This window comes from Gymnoscopelus braueri (genome assembly GCF_963280865.1).
Source record: "Gymnoscopelus braueri genome assembly, chromosome: 23".
Lineage (NCBI taxonomy): Eukaryota > Metazoa > Chordata > Actinopteri > Myctophiformes > Myctophidae > Gymnoscopelus > Gymnoscopelus braueri.
The window spans coordinates 10,948,030-10,973,029 of NC_137625.1; the positions used below are offsets into that span (position 1 = coordinate 10,948,030).

Sequence of the window (25,000 nt, forward strand, 5' to 3'; positions counted from 1 at the left end):
CAGTTGGCTCTCATGCATTGAAGGAGGCATGAGCTCGGCCCTGGCCGAGCATGGTTGACAGAGGGAAGGTAGTGCCTAGGATTACATGGACAATTGGCACTGGGTGTAAAAAATAGGGTTACAAAATCGCGGGATAAAAATTTAAGAAAAAAAAAAAAAGCAGCTTGAATTTGAGAAAAGTGAAGAATCGGCTCCCTCACTCCCTGCATATGTGCCTGAGAGCCAGTTCAGATCCACTGGTCAACCCACTGAGGAGTGAAATGGATGAGTTGGGACTGAGAGAGTTTCGTTCATTAAATAGCAACAGGCTAATGGACTCTTAGATTACGCTGAAAAGAATCATCACTAATAAGGTCTTTACTGCTTAGTGATGACAGTTTAGTGATGATGATGTAAACAAACCCACTTAATAATTGTCAGGTTTCGTGAGAATGGTTTCCACCAACATTACCTTCGGGAACCTACATTCACTACGTGCACCAGACTGAACCGTGTCATGTTGCGATTTCTGACATGCTATGGCTCTGCTGTGAATGAAGAATGTCTCTCACTGCTTCCCATTTGATTAGTGAACCCACCGACTCCGGGATTTGGCCCTCTGCCACTGATAGCAGAGATCAGAGAATTGGTAGGGGGTCTCATTATAAACACACACACACACACACACACACACACACACACACACACACACACGTGCGTATGCGTATGCACATGCACACACACAAAAACACACTGCTTAATAAAAGTCCCTTAATTCCAAAACTTTTATTTGAACGCAGACATTGAAACATGCATGCATCTTATGTTGACCTTTCACCCAATTCCCTGTGAACGGTAGATGCAGTACACTGTACCGTAATCTGAGCACCTGACTCTCACTTTAAGGCACAAACACACAGTCACAACCGGATGTCTAAGCTTTTATGGTATTTATACGAGGTCTTTAGGTTGCCATCCCCTCTTACATGGGTTCAGTTTGCGGCCACTCAGGAAGGGGTTGAGGGGGTTGAATAACATCACAGGCCAGAACCTTAAGGGTGATTTATATAGCTCACAACCTGTTATGTCGCGTCGCGATGGGTTGTGAGCTTGTAGATTGGCTATTTTCTGGTGCGTGACACGATGCGCAACCAAGTATAAATCATGGGCACACCTGCTGCATTTCTGTCTAGGAAATAATAATAGAGAACACGGTGCAACATCTATGAATCACCGCAAGTGTGATATGGTGCTCTGCTACGCTACAGATGGACTAATATGTGGACTCTTTTTCTTATTTACTTCTCATGACACCCCAGATTGCAATTAAAGGGAAGACCACTCATTTTCAACATTGAACTATGTCTTTAATACACCTTAGAGCTGTTGTGTGGAAATAAGAAAAAAGTCCCCCCCCCCTCTATGTTGCCTAGAACTGGATAATTGATTGAGGTCATGAGATCAGTGACATACGCAGGGTGTACTTTTGGCTGAGGCGGCGGAGCCAAAAGTACACCCTGCGTATGTCACTGATCACATGACCTCAATCAATTATCCTTTTCTAGGCAACAAGGGGGGGGGGACTTTTTTCTTATTTCCACACAACAGCTCTAAGGTGTATTAAAGACATAGTTAGTTCAATGTTGAAAATGAGTGGTCTTTCCCTTTAACCTGATTTGGGGGTTTGAACAACTTTGTTTGACCTATCAAAACCGGTAAAGCATCTATGTCATTCTGATATACATGTAAGGTGCGAATAATGAACTTTCTCACATTTCCCCATTTCTCAGTTTCCCTCCACACCCCCGGGTTTGGAAAGGAGCTTGTTAATCACAGTCTGGCCTGACCAGGGATGTACGGCAACTCCACTGACCCTAAAAATACAATACTCTGCGGTTTTAGTCAATTCATTAGCTCACCTATTAATGTGCTATTAAGATATAGGATAAGTAAATATAGGTATTGTACACACAAGCAGGCATAGGCTGTTGTGCGTCTTGGTAACATATGGGACATGTTAAATATGTCCTTGGGACATGCAGTAGCTGACCGGACTGGTGTGTGTCGACCAAGGTACTGTAGTTGCAATCCTGTTTTGATACTGGCTGGAGACCTGTGTTGCATTATTACACTTCCTTTCTCCCTACACTCTCCTATCTTGAATAAAGGATTAAAGCAATGGATGCATTATTAGTTCCATGTACCAAAGCTTGTTTGCACATGTGTGAGATTTTGTCAGCAAGCCAGACTGAAAGATTTAGCAAATTACATACTGTACATTAGGGGTGGGACGATATGGGTACCTCACGATACGATATATATCACGATATTAGGCCCACGATAACAATATATATCACGATATCTGAAAATATCGATATATTGCGATATCACGATATATTGCATGAAATTTCACCAACGATATATCACGATAGTCCTTGTATTCAATTCATAAACACATAAAATAGCACCAAACAGTTCAAAATCATCATTACACAAATACAGAGTAGGAAAAACAACGTATCACAAACTTTTTTTTCTTTTCTTTTTTTTCTTTTTTTTTTAATAATCGATATTTTTTGGCAGTATATCGATTAGTTATCGCGGGAGAAAGTATCGCGATATATCGCGATATCGATATATCGTCCCACCCCTACTGTACATACATACTGACTGCAATGCCGGCCGACAGAGAGGCAGACTGATGATAAGGGGCAAACAACAGACAGACAGACAGACAGACAGACAGACAGACAGACAGACAGACAGACAGACAGACAGACAGACAGACAGACAGACAGACAGACAGACAGACAGACAGACAGACAGACAGACAGAGTGTGAAACTCACCTCACTAGACTTCAGCACCCCAAACAGCGGGTAGAGGAAGGCTGGAACCAGAGCAGCAGCACCCAAAGGAACGGCTTCAGATACCCAGTAGACAGCTGTCACCATCAACACATATGCACAGCATGCCTCCTACAGGACGCAAACAACAACAGGTAAGACCACAAAACATCTGCACATCAGTACATTGACAGCAATACTTGATTTTGGTTGGATATTTACCTTTTATTTGCCTGACACCCTTTGTAAATATTTGCGATTCAACTTGTACTGACTAGACAGGTGAATCAACCTGTAATACTGCTCATCAACAAGTTTAATTTGAGCTAGATCCCCATTGAGAGTTAAACTTTCAATTTAACCACAGAAACCCTGGAGCACCTATGTATTCAAGAAATAATTTGAAAAATGTACTTTCTTTTCGAATTACAAAAATAGCTAAAATAGCCGATCTGCTGTGATATTTGTCATACAATGAACTATAACTGGTTGAAAAACCGGCGTCGCTGTTCCGTGCAGCCGTTGTAAGGATATTGTAAGGATGTAAGAATTATTTTTGTAAGGATTTCTAAGGATATTTATCAAATAAAATCTCTGATAAGCATTACGCACAGTTTATAATTGAAGCTAGCGGATGACGGATTCAGAAGGCTGTTTTCCTGTGGTGTGTTGTGCAGTGCAGGTTGGAAGGCATTGAGGAAGAGAGGGTGAAGTGCCCCATCTGGCTTCACTTGACTTTATGACTGCAGTGATTTAACTCATCGTGGGTCATGTCTCACCTGTACCTGTCAAGAGTTAGCCTTCCTCCAAACCATAATACCCAGACAGATGACTTCCTCTCTGGCAACTGAATAGCACTGTGTGTGTGTGTGTGTGTGTGTGTGTGTGTGTGTGTGTGTGTGTGTGTGTGTGTGTGTGTGTGTGTGTGTGTGTGTGTGTGTGTGTGTGTGTGTGTGTGTGTGTGTGTGTGTGTGTGTGTGTGTGTGTGTGTGTGTGTGTGTGTGTGTGTGTGTGTGTGTGTACGTGCGCTCTCTCACTCTCATAAACTCACAATAAAGACGCCCACACACTCACAGATACATACATTCACTATACACACACCAACACACAGTATTACTGTAATCTGGTTAGTTAGGGCAATCAAATCTGTAGCAATCAAATCTGTAGCAATCAAATCTGTAGCAATCAAATCACTGAGAACATAATCAACTATTTACATCACCACAAAGCATCATGGGTGCTTGACCTGCTCCGACCTCCACTCAACGGAAGGTTTTAGGTCTGCTGGTACTCAGGCTCAGGAAAAAGAAACTGACCTTCAGGAAGGGATTTCTCTTCAAAATTCTGATACTGAAAAATGTATCTAGGGTTATCATCGGATATACAATAGAGAGTCACGCGCATGGCTGTCTGCGTCTCCAAGCTGTTTGTCTGTCTGGGTCTCCAACAACTTAGGTCTCGCTTCGATTTCGGTTTTGCATGTTGCAGTTAGGTTTCGCTTTCGATTTGCGCGTCGACACAAACACCCGTGTTGCAATGAACGTCAACACGCTCTGCTGTCTCTATCTCCGCTGTGCGGGCCAGGCTACTAGACGGGAGCCCCGCACAGCGGCTAGACGGGAGGGCCGCACAGCGCCCCGGAACTCTAGTATGAAACAATAGGACTTGGAAAAATAAGAATCTCATTCGTTTACTCACAGCCTAGTCTGGAACTGCCACTATTTTAAAAAACATTTTATCCATCCATCCTTGGATACTTGTGTAACATCTTTTTCAATATTTCCAACCGGTGGTGGTAATATTCTTTCTGTGGTGACTTGCCAACACATTAGAGCAGACAAAACATAGTACTTGCTAATCAATATTCTGGGGTGGGGAATTCTCATGGCATCAATGCAGGTAACACAATAATGAAATAATTCCAGACCTAACGTCTGGGGCGATGGGACCTAACGTCAGGGGCGACGGGACCTAAGTGGCCAGACATACTTTGGGGCGACTGTTCCGACGTCGCCGGATTTGAACTGGGGCGACTGTGATTTTGGGCGATGGTTATTGTATTAATTTTAAGTACTTCACAAACGGACAGCACTTCAAAGAACACCTCTCTCTCTTAAAAGGACAAACTTAAAATGAAGAGCTAAATGGAAACAAATGATGAAATGAAATAGACCGCTGGAAACAGGTGATACTAATGAAACAGTGCAGGCCGTTGCCTGGCAACTAAATAGGCCTTAATTACAGCCAGCCTATGGGGACTTTCACACAGGACATTTTCTGTTTGTTTGTTTTTTTGCCTCATGTTCATGACAACTGTACTTGACCACTTTCATTTTCACCCTGGCATCCCTGTTTTGTAGCATGTGGGAAAAAACTAAAGTGTTTAGAAGTGTTAAGAGTTCTTTTGTATACACGCCACGGGTATTTCTCTTTGGAATGAGCTGCCTCTGTGTGTCAGGCAATCAATCTAAACTGTCCTATAAAAAAGTGTGAAAATACTATATGGAAAAAGCTACAGGCTAGTGATGCACTTTAATTTGTTTTTATGGTTTTGATATTTTGGGGGGATTTTAGGTTGTTCTCAGTGGTTTAGTATTTTGTGAGTTCATGTGACGTGCTGCGTGCTATGTAATTTATTGGTGGTATGTAATTTTATTGGACTATACATTTTTAATTATGTTGCAGGACCACATTGGAAATGAGTGTTTCATTACACTTTTATGTGTTTATCCTGGGTTTAAGTTATATTGTGTGTATTTCTTTACCAAAATAAAATAAAATAAAATCAAGAGATTTCAAAACGGCTTTAGATTTTTCAAGAATTTCTAAAAATGTAAAGTGCACTTAATGTAATAATGCAACTAAAAAGTGTGCTACTGATGTATAGTATCTTGTGTCAAGGGGATTTCATCAAAATTAATCAAATCAAATTAATAACCCCACCGATAATTGTCAACTGTATAAACATTTCAATTCAAGTACTGTACATTATGGCAGTTGACAATTTACAATTTGGTTGACTATATTCTGGCAATAATTGCATTGTAACAAAATCACCCATCTGTTACGTGACCGTCTACATTTGGTGGGCATTAAAGAAGTAATTCACAGTTGAACATACTGTAGCAAAGGAGTTGAAAATCCCTGTTGGTTTTGCACATTGATTAATGTGTCAGCTTCTTTCCCCATTTACCACATAATGGTGTCCAGTCAACATTTACTATCACACATCTGAGTCTTTCAGCCTGTACGTGTCCACATGGACGACCAACCAATAACACGACTCCTTCAGGAAACAAAAGGTCATCGAGGAATCTGCCAGATAATGGAATGAAAGCATTCCTGGGCCTTTTATGAAATGTTACCGTGAGACAGACAACTGGACTCATAGAGGGCGAGAAACTGTGAAAGACAAACATACGATACAGAGAGACCGGGGGTAGGAGGGATAGGAAGGGTGGACTGATTCAGCAGAAATGTATCACAGATCACTGGCCCTAGTTTATCTATAGATAACGTAGATTCCATCACCAAATGTTCAATGCCTCTCTCCTGTGTCAGCAGAAAGGCGCAACATCACTGATGCAACTGTTGAGATAACAGGTGCTGTACTGAAGAGAAACAAGGCTTGTTCAGACTGCAGGAAAATCCTATTTGTTTCTCATATACAATCTTTAGGACTCTGTTACTTGCAAGCATCGCAAGTAACAGTTATATCTTGAGTTCTATTGTGCACACTATCACTTATTGGTGGCGCAGCGGCACAAACGTGACACAAAGCTTGGCCAGCAGTCTGTGAAGCCTATGCATGGCCAGCCCAAGTTAATGAGCTGACTACATGTATTTGGAATGTCCTGGGTTCAAATCTGTTCTCTCTATCCTAAAGATAAAAACAAAATCAATTAAAATGATTCTGGTCAAATGCTTGCTTTGGAAAGCAATCACATGATTTAACCGTCATGTTGCAACGTGTTCTGAGCTGGTACATCGGCTATTTTCAGCTAAGAGGAAAAAAAGGAAGGGGCCTATAGACGCCTGGGGGACTCTGGTCAACGGAGTACATTATAGGGTATAAGTGTTAACTCCATCTGCAGTCCAGTATAAAGTATCCAGTGGTTTTGAAGAATTTTCTTAATATACCCCACACATCACAAATATATATTTTTAGTGACCAAAACATATAATAATAATAATCATAATAATCATAATCATAATCATAATAATATATATAAATATCACTATAGCCTAAATATCCACTCTTTAGCCAATGATTGTAGCCAAAGTAATTTGTATATTTATTTTTCTTAATGATTAACACTTAATTTTTTTAGGCATAAAACTAACAGTACAAACATAAAACACTCAACAACACAGCATCATCAAGAATATCAAATGACCCAGCAGTCATTTGTATATTTCAAAATACGATCACATGAAACACAAGTGAAACACAAATAACTCCCAGGATTTGTGTTAAGACATGTTACTAAACTCACTGATCCAATTCATTCGTGGACTACAGGGAAAAATGGAGTGGACCGACTAGGTTCTAGATAAAAACATAACGGCTGTACGGTTATTTAGGGACAAATGATGTACCCACTTATCACCTCTATCGACTAATCCAAAAACAGGCAGGTTGAAAGAGATCCACAACTAAATGGTGCTTAAACATTCATGCATATGCCAGTGGCGTTCCCAGAAATTACATTTAGGGCAGGCGAGATTTTTTTCTCTTCCCCCCCCTCGGGGGGGGGATAGGTAGAGAAAAACCTAGGAAGAAGCCTACAGGTGTGATGGCCCAGACCACCCACACCTGGCACCCCATGAAGATAAAGGCATACATTTGCATCAGTATAGGCGACGTCGCTCTGAATGGATATGGTAGTGATTCGCTGCCTGCCAGCGTGAATGGACGAGGAGGTCCGACGGCCACTATTCTCTTTGGATTTTTTTCACTGCCTGTTTTTCAGTCTTTTACTTTATTTTCTAGGGGAGACTAGATTTTAGTTGGGCAGGCGGCCGCCTGCCTTGCCTCTATTGTGGGTACGCCACTGGCATATGCATGAGTTGTCAAATGCACCTGCCATCTGGCAAGGATGGTGAAACCACTAATGGTGTTGGAGAGAGAAGGAGGGAGAGAGTGATTGATTTGTCTTTTTCTTTCAGCTTATGTAAAGTCAATTTTGCACTCATTCGCACCCTTTAAACATTCTGTTTAATTTGCTTGGATCGCTCTCCAGTCTCCATCAAACACGTCTCAGACCCCTTTCTCTCTCTCCTGTCCACCACGTCTCTCTCTCCTGCTGTGGCATGACGCAGGACATGTCCAGCAGATGTTCTGCTGCAGCTGGACACAGTACCACTCCAAACACCAACGCGCCCTCTGCACTTAGCTGGCTCTGACCAGACAAGGCTCCGACTTTGCTATTGGCCCTGACACATTCCAGAGCCGGCTTGGGGTCCTGGGCCCCGCGGTTCTGAGGTGTTGTAAGGGACAAAATCCGGCAGAGCAGTAGATTGGTTACATAACTTAATTGCTTGGCTTTTTTTTCTAGGAATTTGTCTTTCTTTCTTTCAAGAAAGAAAGAAAGAAATGCTTTCTTTCTTTCTTTCTTGCTGTATGCCTACTAATCCTCCAGTTGTCCTTGAAATGAAAAAGTTTGAGAACCAATGCTGTGGTCAACAACAGCCTTAATTAAGTGGGGCCTGTGGACGCTTTTACGCACGTACGTGCGCCACAGGTGTGCGTAAAACCCCGCTTTTAAGGTCGGCTACACACTACCACATGACTGAAAATGTTGCTTTGGTTCATTCAACCATCTCATTCAAGTGCAATTCGTGCAATATTCGCCTAAAACGTCTTGTCCTTTTAGACCTGGAATTTTGATGCAACGGACAAAGCAATTAACTGTCTCCACACACACTCTCCATCTCATCAACATATCGCGACATCTCTCTTGGACACACACGAGTACCCAGCTGATCGGGACAGCTTGGGGACTGACACTGTCCCGGACCAAAACACAAGACAGTGTGTCCTTTTGATTGATTCTCTATCCGTCTCTCACACACACACACACACACACGCACGCACGCACACACACACACACACACACACACACACACACACACACACACACACACACACACACACACACACACACACACACACACACACACACACACACACACACACGCACGCACACGCACGCACAGTGTGTGAGTGAGTGTGTGTGTGACACACACACACACACACACACACACACACACACACACACACACACACACACACACACACACACACACACACACACACACACACACACACACGCACACACACACACACACACACACACACACACACACACAGCAAATCGGAGCCACCATCAGTGTCATAGCCTACACTCAAACCTGCTGAGCTCCTGTGTATCATTAAACTTCTTGTCACATACATTGCGTCTCTGTCTATACTAACTACTAAATTAATGAATGGCTACTTCATGTAACTGTCTGCATTGCCTCCTTTTTATTTATAGCGCTGATGTACACTACTTTGGCCATTTTATTTGTTAAACCTACATTTCATACTAATTTGTGTTTTACTCACTTAATGCAACTGTCACTGGCAGTGGTGGAAAGTAACTAAGTAATTTACTCTACTAAGTACTGTACTTAAGTACAATTATGAGTTTTTTTTTCTTCTAATTTGCAGTTCTTTTACTTCTACTCCACTACATCTCAAAGGTAATTATTGTACTTTTACTCCACTACAATCATTTGAAAACTTTAGTTACTAGTTACTTTGTAGATTTGGATTATTATTACAAAACAAACATGCATTAACCACTTTAGCCTTATATATAGTTCGCCTATTTGAAAATAGCAGATCTACAAGCTCACAACATAGATCTGCTAAATGGGACATTCTGCATAATGAGCACTTTTACTTTTGGTACTTTAAGTACATTTTGATGCCAATACTTTTGTACTTTTAGTAAAAGTACATTTTAAATACTGGACTTTTACTTGTAATTGAGTATTTCTAGATTATGGTATTGATACTTTTGCTTAAAAAAAAATCAGTTCTTTTTCCACCAACTGGTCAGTGGTCACTGCTTAATTCCTACATGTGTGTTTGTACTCACGCTGGTGGGGTGGATGAGGGGCAGGGGCAGCAGTGACAGTGGGATCAGAACCACCAGGATCAGTTTCCTCGCCCTCCACAGCTTCTTGATCAGGTCCATCCTTGCGGAGGCTTCGAGCCTCATGGGTTGACGGACTGTGGCCCACGGAGATGACCTGTCCCGCAGGTCCGCTGTGTCCACAATTCAGCAGAAACGGGTGCAACTTGTCGGTATTCTTCGGTCCTGTGCTGCCGTTCCCTGCTCTCCAGACTCAGGAGGCAGAGGCATAAAGTCAATGAATGAGCTGGAACTTGGTGGAGTGATGCGATGGACAGGTGAACTATGTTTTTGAATCTTTTTTTTTCTTCTCCTTTTTTCTCAGGCTTTCTCAGAACTTGGCTTGGAAACTCTTGCAGTCTCAGTCTCAACCACCTCTGCAGACCCGATCTCTCCTGGAGGTGAGTGACCCTCAAAGTGCCCAGACTGGGTTCCTGCTGTTCCCCTTTTCTAGTTCAATTTGCGTGGTTCCCTGTGAAAGATTGAAAATAAAAAAATTAAATATTCAACAAAAAATAAATAACGAATTTGAGTTGTTCCACCATGTGTTGACAGACATGCCAATGGAGCAGAAAGTGGAACAGGTCTGTCTGGGTCAGTGTGACCCAGACTAGTTACTGTCTGTAGGTCTAAAAGGTGTTTTGGTTGAAAGCCCAGCTGGCAGGTGTGTGATCGTCGCAACGAGCCATAAACTGTTATATTTATGAGACCTTATGCTAATGATGACTGCTTATACTCCACCCAGCTGCCTCTCAACCAATCAGAGTGGAGAAGGTTTGTGGGCGCGCGTGTGTGTGTGTGTGTGTGTGTGTGTGTGTGTGTGTGTGTGTGTGTGTGTGTGTGTGTGTGTGTGTGTGTGTGTGTGTGTGTGCGCGCGCGTGCGTGCGTGCGTGCGTGTGTGTGTGTGTGCGTGCCTATTACAGCATGTGTAACAACAACAACACTTAAATCAATGTTATCCGTTATCAGTGTTGAGTCATTCCACGAAACCGGTACGATTTGCACTTTTTTTAAAAAAATTTAATTACCCAAATGTTTCACTTTTCTGAATACCCCACAACATTAAGGACATATTTAACTTGCAGAAAAAAATATTTTCCCATCTCAGGCATTAAATCCATATTATTATTGGTCATTATTATATGATACGGCACTATATTTTCTCAACCCCGTTATGGACACTCTGGAAGCCGTTTGAATATGATTATGAACTGTATTTGTAATTAAACAAACATTTTCCTATTCATAAAATGTCCCTCACACTAATTCAATAATTGGAAATATAAAAAGTACATCAATTCTCCCACTTTTGTTATACTAAAGCCTTAAATGTGCCATTTTTTTTTATTCTTTGATGCTTTTTTATCATAAATCTACTTTAGCATCTGACTTTTAACTAAACAAGGTATTGTTATGATTGCTCTGAACATTTCTGACAGAGTTCAACAAACATTACATACATTTTCATAAAATATTAAAGAAATAATCACAGAAAATATAGGCGTGACAGGGTTGAGACTAGGATAACAGGGTTGAAGGTGGTAAACGGGGTTGAAGAGACAAATACAGCTTAACATAAATAGTTGTTTTTAATCTAAAATTCAATGTAATATTTTCTATAAACATTGTATTTCATTATGCAACCATTTAAGAAGAACAATAGACATCCATTTTAATTTAACTGAATTTTATTAACACTCTTAATCCAGGGTCTTAATGATATGTAATATAGCAGTTCTACTAGCAGTTTGCTAATGATCTAATGATCCCCTTAATCCAGACTCTTGTCTGGAGGGTTACTGTCAGGAGGGGCTATGTCCATGGGGATATTGACAGGAGGGGACATGTCTGGATGGACAGGTTCGGGAGGGGCCAAGTCTGTGTCCGGGCAGTCAAAGTCCGGGGGGACCATGTCTTCAGAGCACTGTGGTGGGCCTTCCGCACTGTCAACAGCAGAATGGACAACATCCTGTTCAGGGGCTGGAGAAAGTCAGACTGTGAGAGAGTCAGACAGGGCAACATCAGACCCTTGGTCAAGTGAGTCGTCATCCTCTTCTGAATGAACTTCATCATCACCTGCCTGCATCAGCCAGTTGACTGTACGGACATCACTGTCTTCTATCAGGTCAGGCACTTCAGGGCACAGATGACTTCCATGTGCAGCAGCATCACATTCTGAGTGTGCAGATCCACTGTCCACTTCACCTTCACAGGGCAAGAAGCTAACAGAGAGTAGTAGATTCCTGTGGACGACTCTCTCTCTCTGCCTATCAGGCAATCCTTGACTCTGTAGACATTGATCTCAGACTTGACTGACATGACCTCATAAGGAGTCGACTCCCACTTGTCTGTAACTTTGCGTTTCCCTGGCACACCTCTGTTGGCGATCAACACTCTGTCTCCAACGACGAGGGGTGAGCCCTTGACTTTGCGATTGTACAGCTTAGCATGGCGAGTCTGTTCTTTGAGACGGTTCCTCTGCACAATCTGAGCAGCCTCATGTAGATCTTTCTTCAGGTGGGACACAAAGTCTGAGTGGCTGACAACAGCGTCATTGGTGAGAGCAAGCTGAAACATGACGTTGACGGGAAGACGAGGGATTCTCTTGAACACAAGGTAGAACGGTGCAAACCCTGTTGTCTCATGCTCCATGCAGTTATAGCAGAAGGGGAGCAACTGCAGCATTTGCAGCCACTTTGCTTTGGATAGAGGGGGAAGGGACCTGATCATATCTCCCTGCGTTCTGTTAAATCGCTCTGTGACACCATTTCCCATGGGGTGATACGGAGTCGTATGGGATTTCTGCACCCCGGCCATCTCTAGAAGCTCCTTAATCAGCTTGCTCATAAAGTTGGCTCCCTGATTTGAATGCAGACGACGGGGAAAAAACATAAATGAGAAAGAAGTCATTCCAGAGACGACGAGCGACTTGCTTGGTAGTCTGATTCTTGCATGGGAAGGCGTGTGCCATCTTGGAGAAATGATCAGTCACGCCTAGAACATCCACAGACTTGCTCCCTTGCTCAGCAGTTCAAAAGTCTATGCAGACTAATTCCATAGGCTCAGAGGTAACTATGTTCTTGAGTGGTGCACGGCTGTGTGGCTCAGGTGTCTTCCCTACTATGCAGCGCTGACAGGACTTAAAATAGTACACAACATCACGTTCCATGCCACTCCAGAAGAACCGTTGCCTCACCAGAGACAAGGTACGGTGCTGGCCTTGGTGACCCGCTGTGTCATGAAGACCGTGGAGTTGGGCACTATGAAGTGGAAGATCTTCTTGTTCATGTGGGGATCTTTCTTTGTCTTGTACAGTACAGTATGCCATTCTGTATGGTGAGTCTACTCCAATGCTTCAGCAGCTTGATCACGCTACGTGACTCAACAGCTCTCTCAAGCTTGGTAGGTTTCTTGTGCCTCTGTACAAAGTACATGGCCCTGCTTATTGTGTTGTCATTCTCTTGTTGACTGACAAGCTGGCTCTGCGGGAGTGCAGTGGACTGGTCTTCCTTCTGCAGAAGATTGAAGTCAGCATCTGTTCCCATCACGTGACTCAGACCCCCAGTGGACTGAGCATTGAGGATGGCTCTGATGCGACTGAGCATCTTGTGTCTGGTGGAACTGCCTCTTGCACTGGCATGTTCGATGTCTCACCGCCTTCATCCACAACAGCCTGACAGTTGTTGGACACTCTGAACACCTCTTGCACGGTTCTGTCGTTCACGCCGTTGACCTGGTCCAACAGCGAGGTATAAGGCTTGGTCACAAGGCGATGACTGACACACGACTGGACAAACGGCTCACGGCTCAAGGCGTCGGCTACGATGTTCTTTGGGCCGGGGATGTACTTCAAGTCAAAGTCCTATGTAGTGAGCTTCGCCACCCACCGCTGTTCACACACATCAAGTCTGGGTTTGGTCAGAATGTATGTCAAGGGGTTATTGTCAGTCCATGTGGTGAAGTGTCTGCCTTTCAACCAATGGCTGAACTTGTCACATACTGCCCATTTCAAGGCCAGAAATTCAAGCCGGTGTGCGGGGTAGTTCAGTTGGGAATGAGAGAGGGTTCTACTCGCAAAGGCGACTGGTCTGGCTAGTTTTTCACCACCTGTTTCATCTCCAGGATAAACGCTGGTGCCGCTGTCATTGATTGCTTTTTTTCCCTTAGCCTCTACATTGTTTTTCCATCTTTGTCGTTCTCTCTGCAGGTATTGCTCTCTCCTTGCAGGATCAGCATTTTGGCGTGCACGGTACTGCCTCTGCCTTTCTGCCGCTGTTGTTGGTGCCATCTTGGACTTGGACTTAGATGTCTGTAGATAATTACATTGATATAATTAAATCAAATATACTTCCAGAGCTATTCTATAGGCAGAAACTTTTAGAAGAATAGAAAACTTTTCCAATGATGTGATTCTGATAAGCTATTACTGTATGACTGTAAAAAAAAAAAAAACAGCACACCCAGCTTTAGCATAGACATTATGAAGTATATAATATGCATGTAGTATAAGAATGTTAATGTAATATAATAATTCATTTAAATAATATTCAACTTCACAACTAAAGTGTTAAAAACACAACCCCTCAACCCTGTTATGATGAAATTAATAACGGGGTTGAATGTAACGGGGTTGTGATTTTTTACTCAAGATGGCCACTACTCTACCTGTGTTGATTAAGAGGAGACCACATGGCATGCATGATAGTAAGAAATCCAATATATTGTTGAAATAACAAAGATAATTTTCCAAAACAATTGTTTTCTATATTTATTACATGTAACGGAGTTGAGCTGTTAAGCTTTACGACCACACTATGCAAGTTTAAATGACTATAAAACATTGTAAAAGAAGGTGGGAAGTTACCTTTCTCTGCAGCATGTTGTTCAGAAGACTTGTAGAATGTCACTTCCTGTTGGTGATGTCACTAAAGGACCAGTTCATTATTTTTATGGAGGGTGGAATGACTTGTGTAACGGGGTTGAGTGCGACTGGGGGACGGATCTATACAATGCAATTTTAATGATTAATCATCTATTTATTAAAAAACAAAACATGACCAGCAATAAAGCACGGATACAATTGTATGTCAATGGCAAAATGTATTTTTTTTTAAACATTTTTAATAGTCATATCTCAAGTCCACTTTCATCGAAGGCCATGGGGGACATGAAAAAATGAACAAAATAGGTGGTGTCTACTGAAAAAAGCAAGATAATTTATGATATAAAGATAAAATGTATGTAAATTGTTTACACAATATTCAAGGTAACATTTCAATTGATTCTAAAAAGCTTTTAAAATTTGATTTTGGTGACCCGATGGATACAATACACTCAAAAAGGTCAGAGGGACCGCAAATCGTACCGGTTTCGTGGAATGACTCGCTTAGTGAGTCTCCCAGTTTAGTAGACCTTGTATTGTGAATTTGTACTTCCATGTAGGCCTACTGATGTTCTCATGTCTTACTAAATAAAGTACATCAATCAATCAATCAATCAAATCCGTTTTAAGTGCATTTTCATTGATAATGTGTTTGGAAAAACACTTGACTAAAAAACATGTCTCAGCTAAAACACGGGCAGAGAGGCACGATACGGATGGAGCATACATGAACAACAGTGGTGTAAAGTAACATGTACCACTATACTTAAGTACAAACAATTCTGAAGTATTTTTACTTTACTGTCTGGAATATTTCCAATTTTCTGTACTTTTATTTATACTCCACTATATCCCAGAGGAAAATATTATACTTTTACTCCACTGCAATTATTTGAAAACTTGAGTTACTACTTACTTTGTAGATTTAGATTATTATAAAAAAAAACATACATTAACCACTTCAGCCCTAGGAACTTCGACCATTTGAAAATGGCCGATCTACAAGCTCACAATGTCTTGCAATTGCAAAGCAAGGCATTGTGAGATTATTGTAGATCTGCTATTTTCAAACGATTTGTATACATTTTAAAACTTATGAAATTGGACATTCTGCATAATGAGTACTTTTACTTTTGGTACTTTAAGTACATTTTGATATCAATACTTTTGTACTTTTACTGAAGTAAATTTCGATTACCAGGCGTTTACTTGTTCAGTATTGATACTTTTACTTAACTAACAAATGTACTTCTTCCACTGATGAACTATGGAAGAGAGAAAGGGAGCGCAAATTCTGCTATTCTGCTGCTCCATCGTGGGACGTGGCTAAACAGCGCCCTCCATGGTATTATTTGAATAAGTGCAACATACAGTACAACCTCCTCGACACGCAGGTTATTTTTTCCACCTTTGGCAAAACTATATTAGAGTTATGTATGTTTACATGTTAAGTGGTGTAACACGTTTCTGACGTCTGAACGTGACAAGCGTCCAAATGTAGGCTACAATAAGCATCATTTATTTGGCAAAGCAGCCAATTGTTTCACAGCTCTGCCTATAAGCTTTGAAATTGTGTAACAACTGGATTAATTGTTAGCTTTTGGTCTAAAAGCAAAAACTCTTGCGTGTTAAAATCAGGCAAATTAAAAGGATTATAGGAAAGTAGTACAGGACCATAGGAAAGTAGTAGCCTACAGCAGTGGTTCTCAAACTTTTTCATGTCAAGGACCCCCAAATTGACACTTATTTTTTACGGCTCTAGCAGTGATTTTCAACCATTTTAATTGCAAGGACCCCCAGTTTGACATGCATTAGGCTACAGACCCCCATTTAATGGCATTTATATCACTTGGACCACAATTTATATTGTAAAATCTATGTCAATTTAACTCTGAGAGTGTACAAATGGAACCAAATGGACCCGTTAGGGTCCATTTGGTTCCATTTGTACACTCTCAGAGTTACAGACCATAAGGGTCCATTTGGTGCCTAATCTATCATTTAGCTGGGGACCCCCTGGAACTCCCTCAAGGACCCCTGGGGGTCCCCGGACCCCACTTTGAGAACCAATGGCCTACAGGAACACATTATAGCCTACTTTATTCTACTTTGTCTATTCAGACAGTGACCAGGAGCTGCATTTAGGTGAGAAAATACTTTTGGTGCAAGTAAATAGAGCATCTTAACACTAGATATAAACAATCAATGAGGGGTTATCAATACAGCATGACCCATGGTGTGTGTGTGTGTGTGTGTGTGTGTGTGTGTGTGTGTGTGTGTGTGTGTGTGTGTGTGTGTGTGTGTGTGTGTGTGTGTGTGTGTGTGTGTGTGTGTGTGTGTGTGCGCGCGCGCGCGTGCGTACACGACTGTAAATGTTTTTGTCAACAGGCCACCTCTACATGGCCCATTGATATTACATAAGCCAAACAATGTTGCTAATTCACCTTAAACCTCTTTGCATCTTAACAGAGTACAGGCTTCATTCATGCAGTTCACAGACCAAACACATTTTAGATTGAATAACATCTCAGTGTGAGATTCTCACATAGGCACCATTGATTGAAGTGTGTGTGTGTGTGTGTGTGTGTGTGTGTGTGTGTGTGTGTGTGTGTGTGTGTGTGTGTGTGTGTGTGTGTGTGTGTGTGTGTGTGTGTGTGTGTGTGTGTGTGTGTGTGTGTGTGGTGTGTGTGTGTGTGTGTGTGTGTGTGTGTGTGTGTGTGTGTGTGCGCTCGCGCGCGCGTGCGTGCGGGGGGGGGGGGCACACATACACTTGTCTTGTGTACTGTACGCAGGTTAAGTTTTAGAATAGGAAATATATATTTTTTTATGTTATTAGAAGAATGTTTCACAGAGGTTCAATATGAAACTGCTGTACATTTGTCCAGTTGGTGTATTTACTGTATCAGCCCTGTTCAGGCCTTTTGAGAGTTTCTCTTTTGAGATTTTCAAGTGGCTCTGATCCATAAAAGGTTGGAAACCGCTGCTCTATGGTCATGTTCCACCCACTAATTAATTATGTCACCTGTGGGTGTCTATATACATGGGCGGCATACACAGCTCTCGAGTTTGACCTAACGAAGTCCAGGCTCAAAACACTCTCATTGAAATGTATTGGAGTATGTGAAATGCCCTACCAAAAGGAGTGAAGGAGTGTAAAACCCTACTCACTTTCAAAACTGCCCTAAAGAAACACCTTCAGGAGGCTGCAATTCCAAACTGGCCCCTGTCAAAGTCTTAACCTAACCCCCCCCCCCCCCCCCTGTATATCTGTCTGTCTTATTATATGTCATCATGATTTGTGTGCGTAGGAACCCATTTTAAACAAGCTTAGTGCTTTTATGAGTTATCCAGTTTAGTAGCCCTTGAATTGTGAATTGTACTTCCATGTACTGTTTCTCATGTATTACTAAATCAAGTGCATCCATCAATCAAAGCTTATTAGACAGTGACTTAGACTTAGGCAGATGCATCTTTTCATGCTAACAGCTGAACTAATCCACTCATGGTGGATTAGTTCAGCTGGTTTTGGTTTCACCGCTGGTGAAACCAAAACCAAACCAGACCTCTTATCCGGTGAATCACTGGATGATAGGCAGACAGGACCAGCCTCTTGTTTGGGTGTTCAGTGACCCACTCTACTGATTCCATGGGCACTCTCTCTCTCTCTCTATCTCTGTGTGTGTGTGTGTGTGTGTGTGTGTGTGTGTGTGTGTGTGTGTGTGTGTGTGTGTGTGTGTGTGTGTGTGTGTGTGTGTGTGTGTGCGTGCGTGCGTGCGTGCGTGCGTGCGTGCGTGCGTGCGTGCGTGCGTGTGTGTGTACTGGATGTGTACTGTATGTATGTACAGTACAGTATGTGTGGTTTGTGTCTACTGTCTGTACTCTATCTCTTCTATTGTCCCTGCAATGTGGTAAAGAAGTGTAGAGTAGCAGTGGCATCCTACTGCCACAAGGTAGTGCTATAGGAGAATTGTTGCACTGAGCATCCAACATTGTAAATTAATATCGCTTTTAACTTGGAGCTGACTTCATGACAGCCAGCTCGTAAAATGTATTATCTTAAATAAATGTAATTATTGAAAATGTATTTGACATGAGAACATATTCACATACTATTTACAGTTGAACATCAACACTCATTTGAATAAATATATATCTTTGAATAATGAAACACACACAAAGACGACAGTGGTTCTCAAACATTTTCAGGTCATGGTGCAGACCCCCATTTGAAAAGATTTTGTGAAGATGTTTCAATATTTTTCAAGAATTAGATTTTTCAATATTTTTCTATATATTTTGAAAATAGCTGGAAAATAAAAATAGGATTTAAGTGTTTAATCTGTTTCCCCACTTTGGACCCATTGGAACCCCATCTTAACCTGTGGTTAATCCTATACACCCGTCTTTAATTGTGTCCATTGGGCTAGAATGGCTGCATGGCTTCCTCCAATTAATTGTTTTAATTTTGCATGCAGTCATCAAAACATTTATAGTACTTTTGTACCACTAAAGAAAGATTCAGGCAAAAATAATTCATAACGCAAGCTTAAAGCTTTCAGTCAGACCTGTGTGGTTAAACATCAAGGGAATTGTAGTACTGGGTATAGTGAACTAAAGACAAACTTAACAAAATACACAACAAAATAAAATAAATAACAGTAGAGATAAATGCCATGTAAACAGGCTACAGCCATCATATAACATAGAATATATAGAATGAGAATCTATTATAATTTATTCAAAACACTTCCTCATTTAGACATCCATTTTATCTGCTTAAATATCAAATGAAGGACACTTTGACTTTGTATAAATAATCCACTAGCTGCTTAGGCACATGGAAAGACAAAATCTAAGCTCTGGTTTCTAAGTTGATTTATTCTTAGTTAGTTGCGTGCAGCAGGTGTCTCACCTAAAATAACCTTTCTTCAAGCTCACGTGTCCCAGAGTGACACGACCTTGCAGATCTGTTATTTTCAGTGCGAGAAACAATGCAATCAAGTAAAAATCTGACTTTATATTTAACACTCGATTTACATGTCAGCATGTTGACAACATGGGTGAGAGGAAGTTGGGTTCCCATTGAAGAGGAAGTAACGGATGATCAGTCAGATTCATATCATTAAATATGTTCTACGTTGCCTTTTTTCAGGCCAAGTCTGGTTCTTAATTAACTTGCACGGCTAAAGGATAGAAATAATATGAAAATTAATTGGCACACACATGTCCCAATGTCTTAAAAGCTTGTGTAGGAGCCAATTGTCATTGTTTTATTTTGAGTAAATTCATGTATTTCAGTGTCATGTGTGTCTAAAAAGATCTAGCTGACCTGACCTGATAATCTGTCTGATGTTTAAACAGTTTTTTGACCGTGCACTTGACTCTGTATTCTTTTGTTTTGTAAAGTTAAAAAAAGTTATTTTGTCTTGTCGTTCGCGTACGATTACTGTTTTGTGTTTTTGTGAGGTCTACTCCACCAAGTGGTACATTTTTAGAAGAACTAGACGGAGTGCCACTACAGCAAATTTAGTAATTCTAAGCCTTCATTTATTGTATTTGAAAGGGAAGCCAAGCAGTACATTAAAAAGCTGTTTAACTTAATAAATAAAAAAGTAAGAACTGTCTATTTGTGTTCACTTTTCAGTGTTTTGTCTTAGAGGATCCCCTCAGCTTTGATGTTGTTTTGTCATTATTAATGACTTCTTTGTTTATGTTTGTATGTGTTACTCAAGGTTACTTTATTTTGTCTCCCTTGGGAGAAATTTGTCTTCGACACAAGGACCATCTGCATTACAACACAATTACAAAAACAATGCAATACAAAAGACACATGGTAACATCATTCACAGTCATTTACTGTCAATAAATAATTTGCCCCATCCAAGCCCCTGTGCCTGAGAGCCCCCTACCCCCAAATGCCAAAGACACAGGTCACCTTAACCATCTTTCTTTCTGCTGCTACACTGACTGCAATCGTTTGTGTGTGTGTGTGTGTGTGTGTGTGTGTGTGTGTGTGTGTGTGTGTGTGTGTGTGTGTGTGTGTGTGTGTGTGTGTGTGTGTGTGTGTACTGTTCATACTTTTCATGAATTAAATATTTATAAAACCCACAGACAGACTTTCTACCTGGCATCTCTATTTTAGGTCATTATAGGTGAATCTGCACAAGCTTTTTGCATAAATAGCAGATCTCCAAGCTTAAATGTGGTGTGTTGTAAGCAAGCAAGACAATTCGCTTTACTTACTTGACCTATCCCGAGCAGGCTATCCAACAACGGCTGGGTAGAAGAAACTAACAGCTTCTCAAAAGTACATTTTGTAGTAATTATAACAGCTCATCCGTTGGGTCAAGTCCTCAAGCCTCAACGTATGAACTGAGGTTCATGATGTGCTATATATGTGCTGCTCTCTCTTTCTCTCTGATTCAATCATTCTTCTTTCAAAATATACAGCCTGATCATAAACATTTGATTCAGTCATTTACAGCTGACAATCAGCTTGATCAAAGGGTTCTCTGTCTCTCAATTCAAATCAATTAAATTCACTTCAAAGGGGCTTTATTGGCACGAGAAAACATAAGTTTATATTGCCAAAGCAAAAGTAGAACAAAACTATTTAAAAAACAACAACAACGTAGGTACAATTAAATGGGTATGGGTAATGTGTAAATAGAGCTGTGTTACATTACATTACAAAACCATACAATTTGTGCATTTGCTGTCAGAAAAAGTTATACATCCACTAAGGAAAAGTTAGCTTTGGAAAACTTTTGAAAAAAATGGCATCAATATTACAATGTTTTGCAATCACTTCACTGTGTATAGAACCTTTTGGACAAATAGCAGTTTTCATATGTATATAACAGTAATTGCTCTGTATTATGCGGGGCAGAATGCCACATTGCTTTGGTGTTCTCAGACTCAGGTTAAAAGATATAGGAACATATTTAACCCTGAGAGTGCAAACATGTACCTACTGTAGAGTAGGCAACATTTTTCAGTTAAAGTTAAGAGTTAAATCAACCCTCAGGATTTTACCGTGTACTGTTTGGACCTGTTCAGCACAATCCTAGTGCCTCGTCATCCACTGACTAGCACTGCTGACAAAGTCGGATGAAAACTGTTCTGCTCAAGGGCAGGTCAGGGGCATCTCAACAGTGGTTGCTCAGGGAGGAGGATTATCTTGCTGATTCCTTGATCCCACCCAGATTTTCCCAACCAGCTGCGTTGGGGATTAAGGGTATGGTTTACACATGTATACAGTAAGCTTCAGCTTCAGCTTCCCCGTTCACTTCCACTTCTATGGGAGCAAAGGGGTGGAGTTTCCCGCGGCGTCGCGTTGACAGCGTTGACACATGTGGCTTTCAACGCTTCTGAAGCTGTGAACTTTGACCGGGCGTCAACCGATAAGAAACAAGCGTCGTGGTTGACCCCACTTGGCATGAGTCGGCTGGCATTTCGCTTGTACTGTAGTTAAACCCAGTCACTGACCCACAAAACAACATGGACAATTGACACGTCTGACACTTAAGTGGTTAACTCATCATGTTTGGGTTCCAGGCAGACACCAACGTTCTCTTTTGGGTCTTGAACACTTGCTCTAGTCTAGACAGTGGTTCTGAAATGTTGTCATTTCAAGGACCCCCAGTTTGGTATGCATTACCAAACTCTAGAGTGGCCGCCATACACTGTGGCTGCCGTGTCACAGCTCTATGGTCACAGCCAGAATGCAACACTTCCGCTCCCGGTGGAATCCAAACATTTGAACAACACAGATTTATACCTATTACATATTAATTTGGGGTTCCTTGACATGCCATTTTTGAGAACCACTGGTTTAAACAATAATCAATACATTTGGAAGCAAGCCCAAATAAGCAACTACGCTTTAAAAACAAGCCCAAAAAAACACAACTCACAAACACCAATATTTACAAGCGACTTTACAGAAAAACAAGCCCAAAGTCGCTAACATGGCAACACTGTCAATGAGTCTTTATTTCTCCATACATGTATGCACTGGTGACATCCACAGATGGAAGGTGAAACATCATTGTTGTATTTGAAGGGAACATAAGGCAGTAATAGGGAGTCAGTAATATGGGAGCATAAGGCAGTGGCGAATCAGTAATAAGCTAATAAGGCAGAATAAGGCAGTAGGGAGTCAGTAGTAATGGGGCATATAAGGAAGTAGGGAGTCAGTAATATCAGAGCAAAATAAACTCATCAAAGAAACCGCTTACTTCACACACTGTGTGATTTAGTTTTTTGCAATTCGAACCCTGCACACATCACATGTTACATATCAGATATCTTTTACGGCTGCTTATGTAGAGAGAAGCTATGAGCTATTAGCTAGATCACCAGAGAAGTTATGAGGGTTGATAATATATGCATGCATGCATGAATGAGTGTGTGCATGCATGCTTTCTATCTGCTACAGTACGCATGTCTAACAGTAAAATATAATATATCCTTTATTAAAATTGGCTACTGGGAGGGCAGGCCGGCCGGCCGCTGGGCGGACCTCTGACGTCACTCTGAAACAGCCATAACCTATAAGGAGTTCCCAATGCAGCTACGCCCAAATATGGAGTGTTGTCAAACCTCAATGTGTCGTCATGGCATCAGGCACAAACAGCCCCATATACTGATGACATCAGCGATCTCCATATATGGGCATGAAAGGGACAAGGACTGACAGATACAGAGATCCGGTTGTCCAGAGCCGCAGATCTGACCGCTATGCCCATATATGGTCATATGCATATATGTGAGGCCTAGCGACTTCAAACTCGAGTTATAGGATTATCCAGTTATCCAGAACCGCCGTTCCAACCAATATGCCCATTTATGAGCATTTCAATATAAGGGCATATACTGATGGCGTCAGGGATCTCCATATATGGGCATAAAAGGGACAAGGACTGACAGATACAGATATCTCCATATATGGGCACAAACGGACACAGACAGACGGATACTCTGACAAAGCCCCCAACACTATGCCTCAGACAACTAGCGGCCAGAACTCTAGATGTGAGGGCTGCATAGTGGCCCGAACCTCTAGTATTGTGGCTATATGTGGCTTGAAACATTTGCTGAGGTATTAGGTATTACTGACAGGGTGTCAAAGTGTTGCTATTCATCTGTTATTACTTGTAATTACATTGTAATGTAATCCAAATAGGTCTGAATACTGGTTCAATGCATAATCATAAATATTATCCATAATAACTACTGTATGCAGTTAACCTAATCATAAGTGAGATTTGGTTTCAGAGAATTATGTGTGTTTGCTGAGGAGACTTGGGTGTAGTTTTAATATCTCATTTATGTTGGTTTCAAAATAAACTCAAAGTACTCCATGAGAGTTCTATTACCCCATATTAATGGGGTAATATTTAAGGGTCCATTTGGTTATTTGTACACTCCCAGGGTTAAATTAACACTGAGAATCTTTACTGTGTACTGAATCACAATCAGAATGATTGCACGCGCGTGCGTGCGTGCGTGTGTGTGTGTGTGTGCCTTAAAGGAGCACTTCACCCCTGGAAGAAGTTTTCGGTCTTTTAATGAAGTTTAGGAGTCAAGAAACAAGATCCTGGGTTTTTTTTGTGAATAATCTGTGTTTTTAGATATCTAGTAATCTTCGCAATATTCGTGACGTTATTTGCATCATGAGAGATTGGTCTCATTCCTTTCCGCACTACATGTCTCGGCGTGTCTCAGTCAGACCATCTCAAAAGACAGCCCCAATGGGGTGTCCGTAACACTTTGTTCAACCTTCTTTCGCCACTCGGCCACTCCCATTAGCTGCGGCCAGCGGCCCTTGTAGAGTGAGGCATTACTTTACCTGAGTTATCTTCTGATAGTTGTACTTGAATGTTGACATGAAATAATAATCCTGTGTAGTGTTTCATAAGCGCAAGCTTGAAAAAAAAAATACAGCGTGGAGTAGCAGCGCTGGTAAACAAACACCGTCACGAAAGGCTAGGATCATAATACCAAGGATGTGACAGTGATGTCAATACTATGCGACACGGAAGTGAAACTGCATGAAGATACTTATATGTCCCAGTGATATGACATCACTAACGAATCCTTGGACAT

The 25,000-nt window shown here is 41.4% G+C and overlaps 2 protein-coding genes across 4 annotated transcripts in view; one reads left to right on the forward strand and one right to left on the reverse strand.

Moving 5' to 3' along the window:
* slc13a4 (solute carrier family 13 member 4) overlaps positions 1 to 10,616 on the reverse strand; it is a 28,242-nt gene extending 17,626 nt beyond the window's left edge. For 2 of the 3 annotated variants that reach the window (XM_080420795.1, XM_080420794.1), the window contains exons 1-2: positions 9,973 to 10,616; positions 2,828 to 2,956 (exon numbers count right to left, since the gene is read on the reverse strand). In XM_080420795.1, coding sequence (XP_080276921.1) covers positions 2,828 to 2,956; positions 9,973 to 10,095 — 252 coding nt within the window. In that variant the 5' untranslated portion in view covers positions 10,096 to 10,616. Of the gene's footprint in view, positions 1 to 2,827; positions 2,957 to 4,041; positions 4,097 to 9,972 lie in introns of those variants that run through there. The other variant, XM_080420796.1, reaches the window with a different exon arrangement.
* Positions 10,617 to 13,780: 3,164 nt separating this feature from the next.
* Positions 13,781 to 25,000, forward strand: part of LOC308079533 (uncharacterized protein) — a gene marked incomplete at both ends in the record, with an annotated part of 31,124 nt that continues 19,904 nt past the window's right edge. Inside the window, 2 exons of the mRNA XM_080421083.1 lie at positions 13,781 to 13,925; positions 14,216 to 14,257. Coding sequence (XP_080277209.1) covers positions 13,781 to 13,925; positions 14,216 to 14,257 — 187 coding nt within the window. The remainder of the gene's footprint in view (positions 13,926 to 14,215; positions 14,258 to 25,000) is intronic.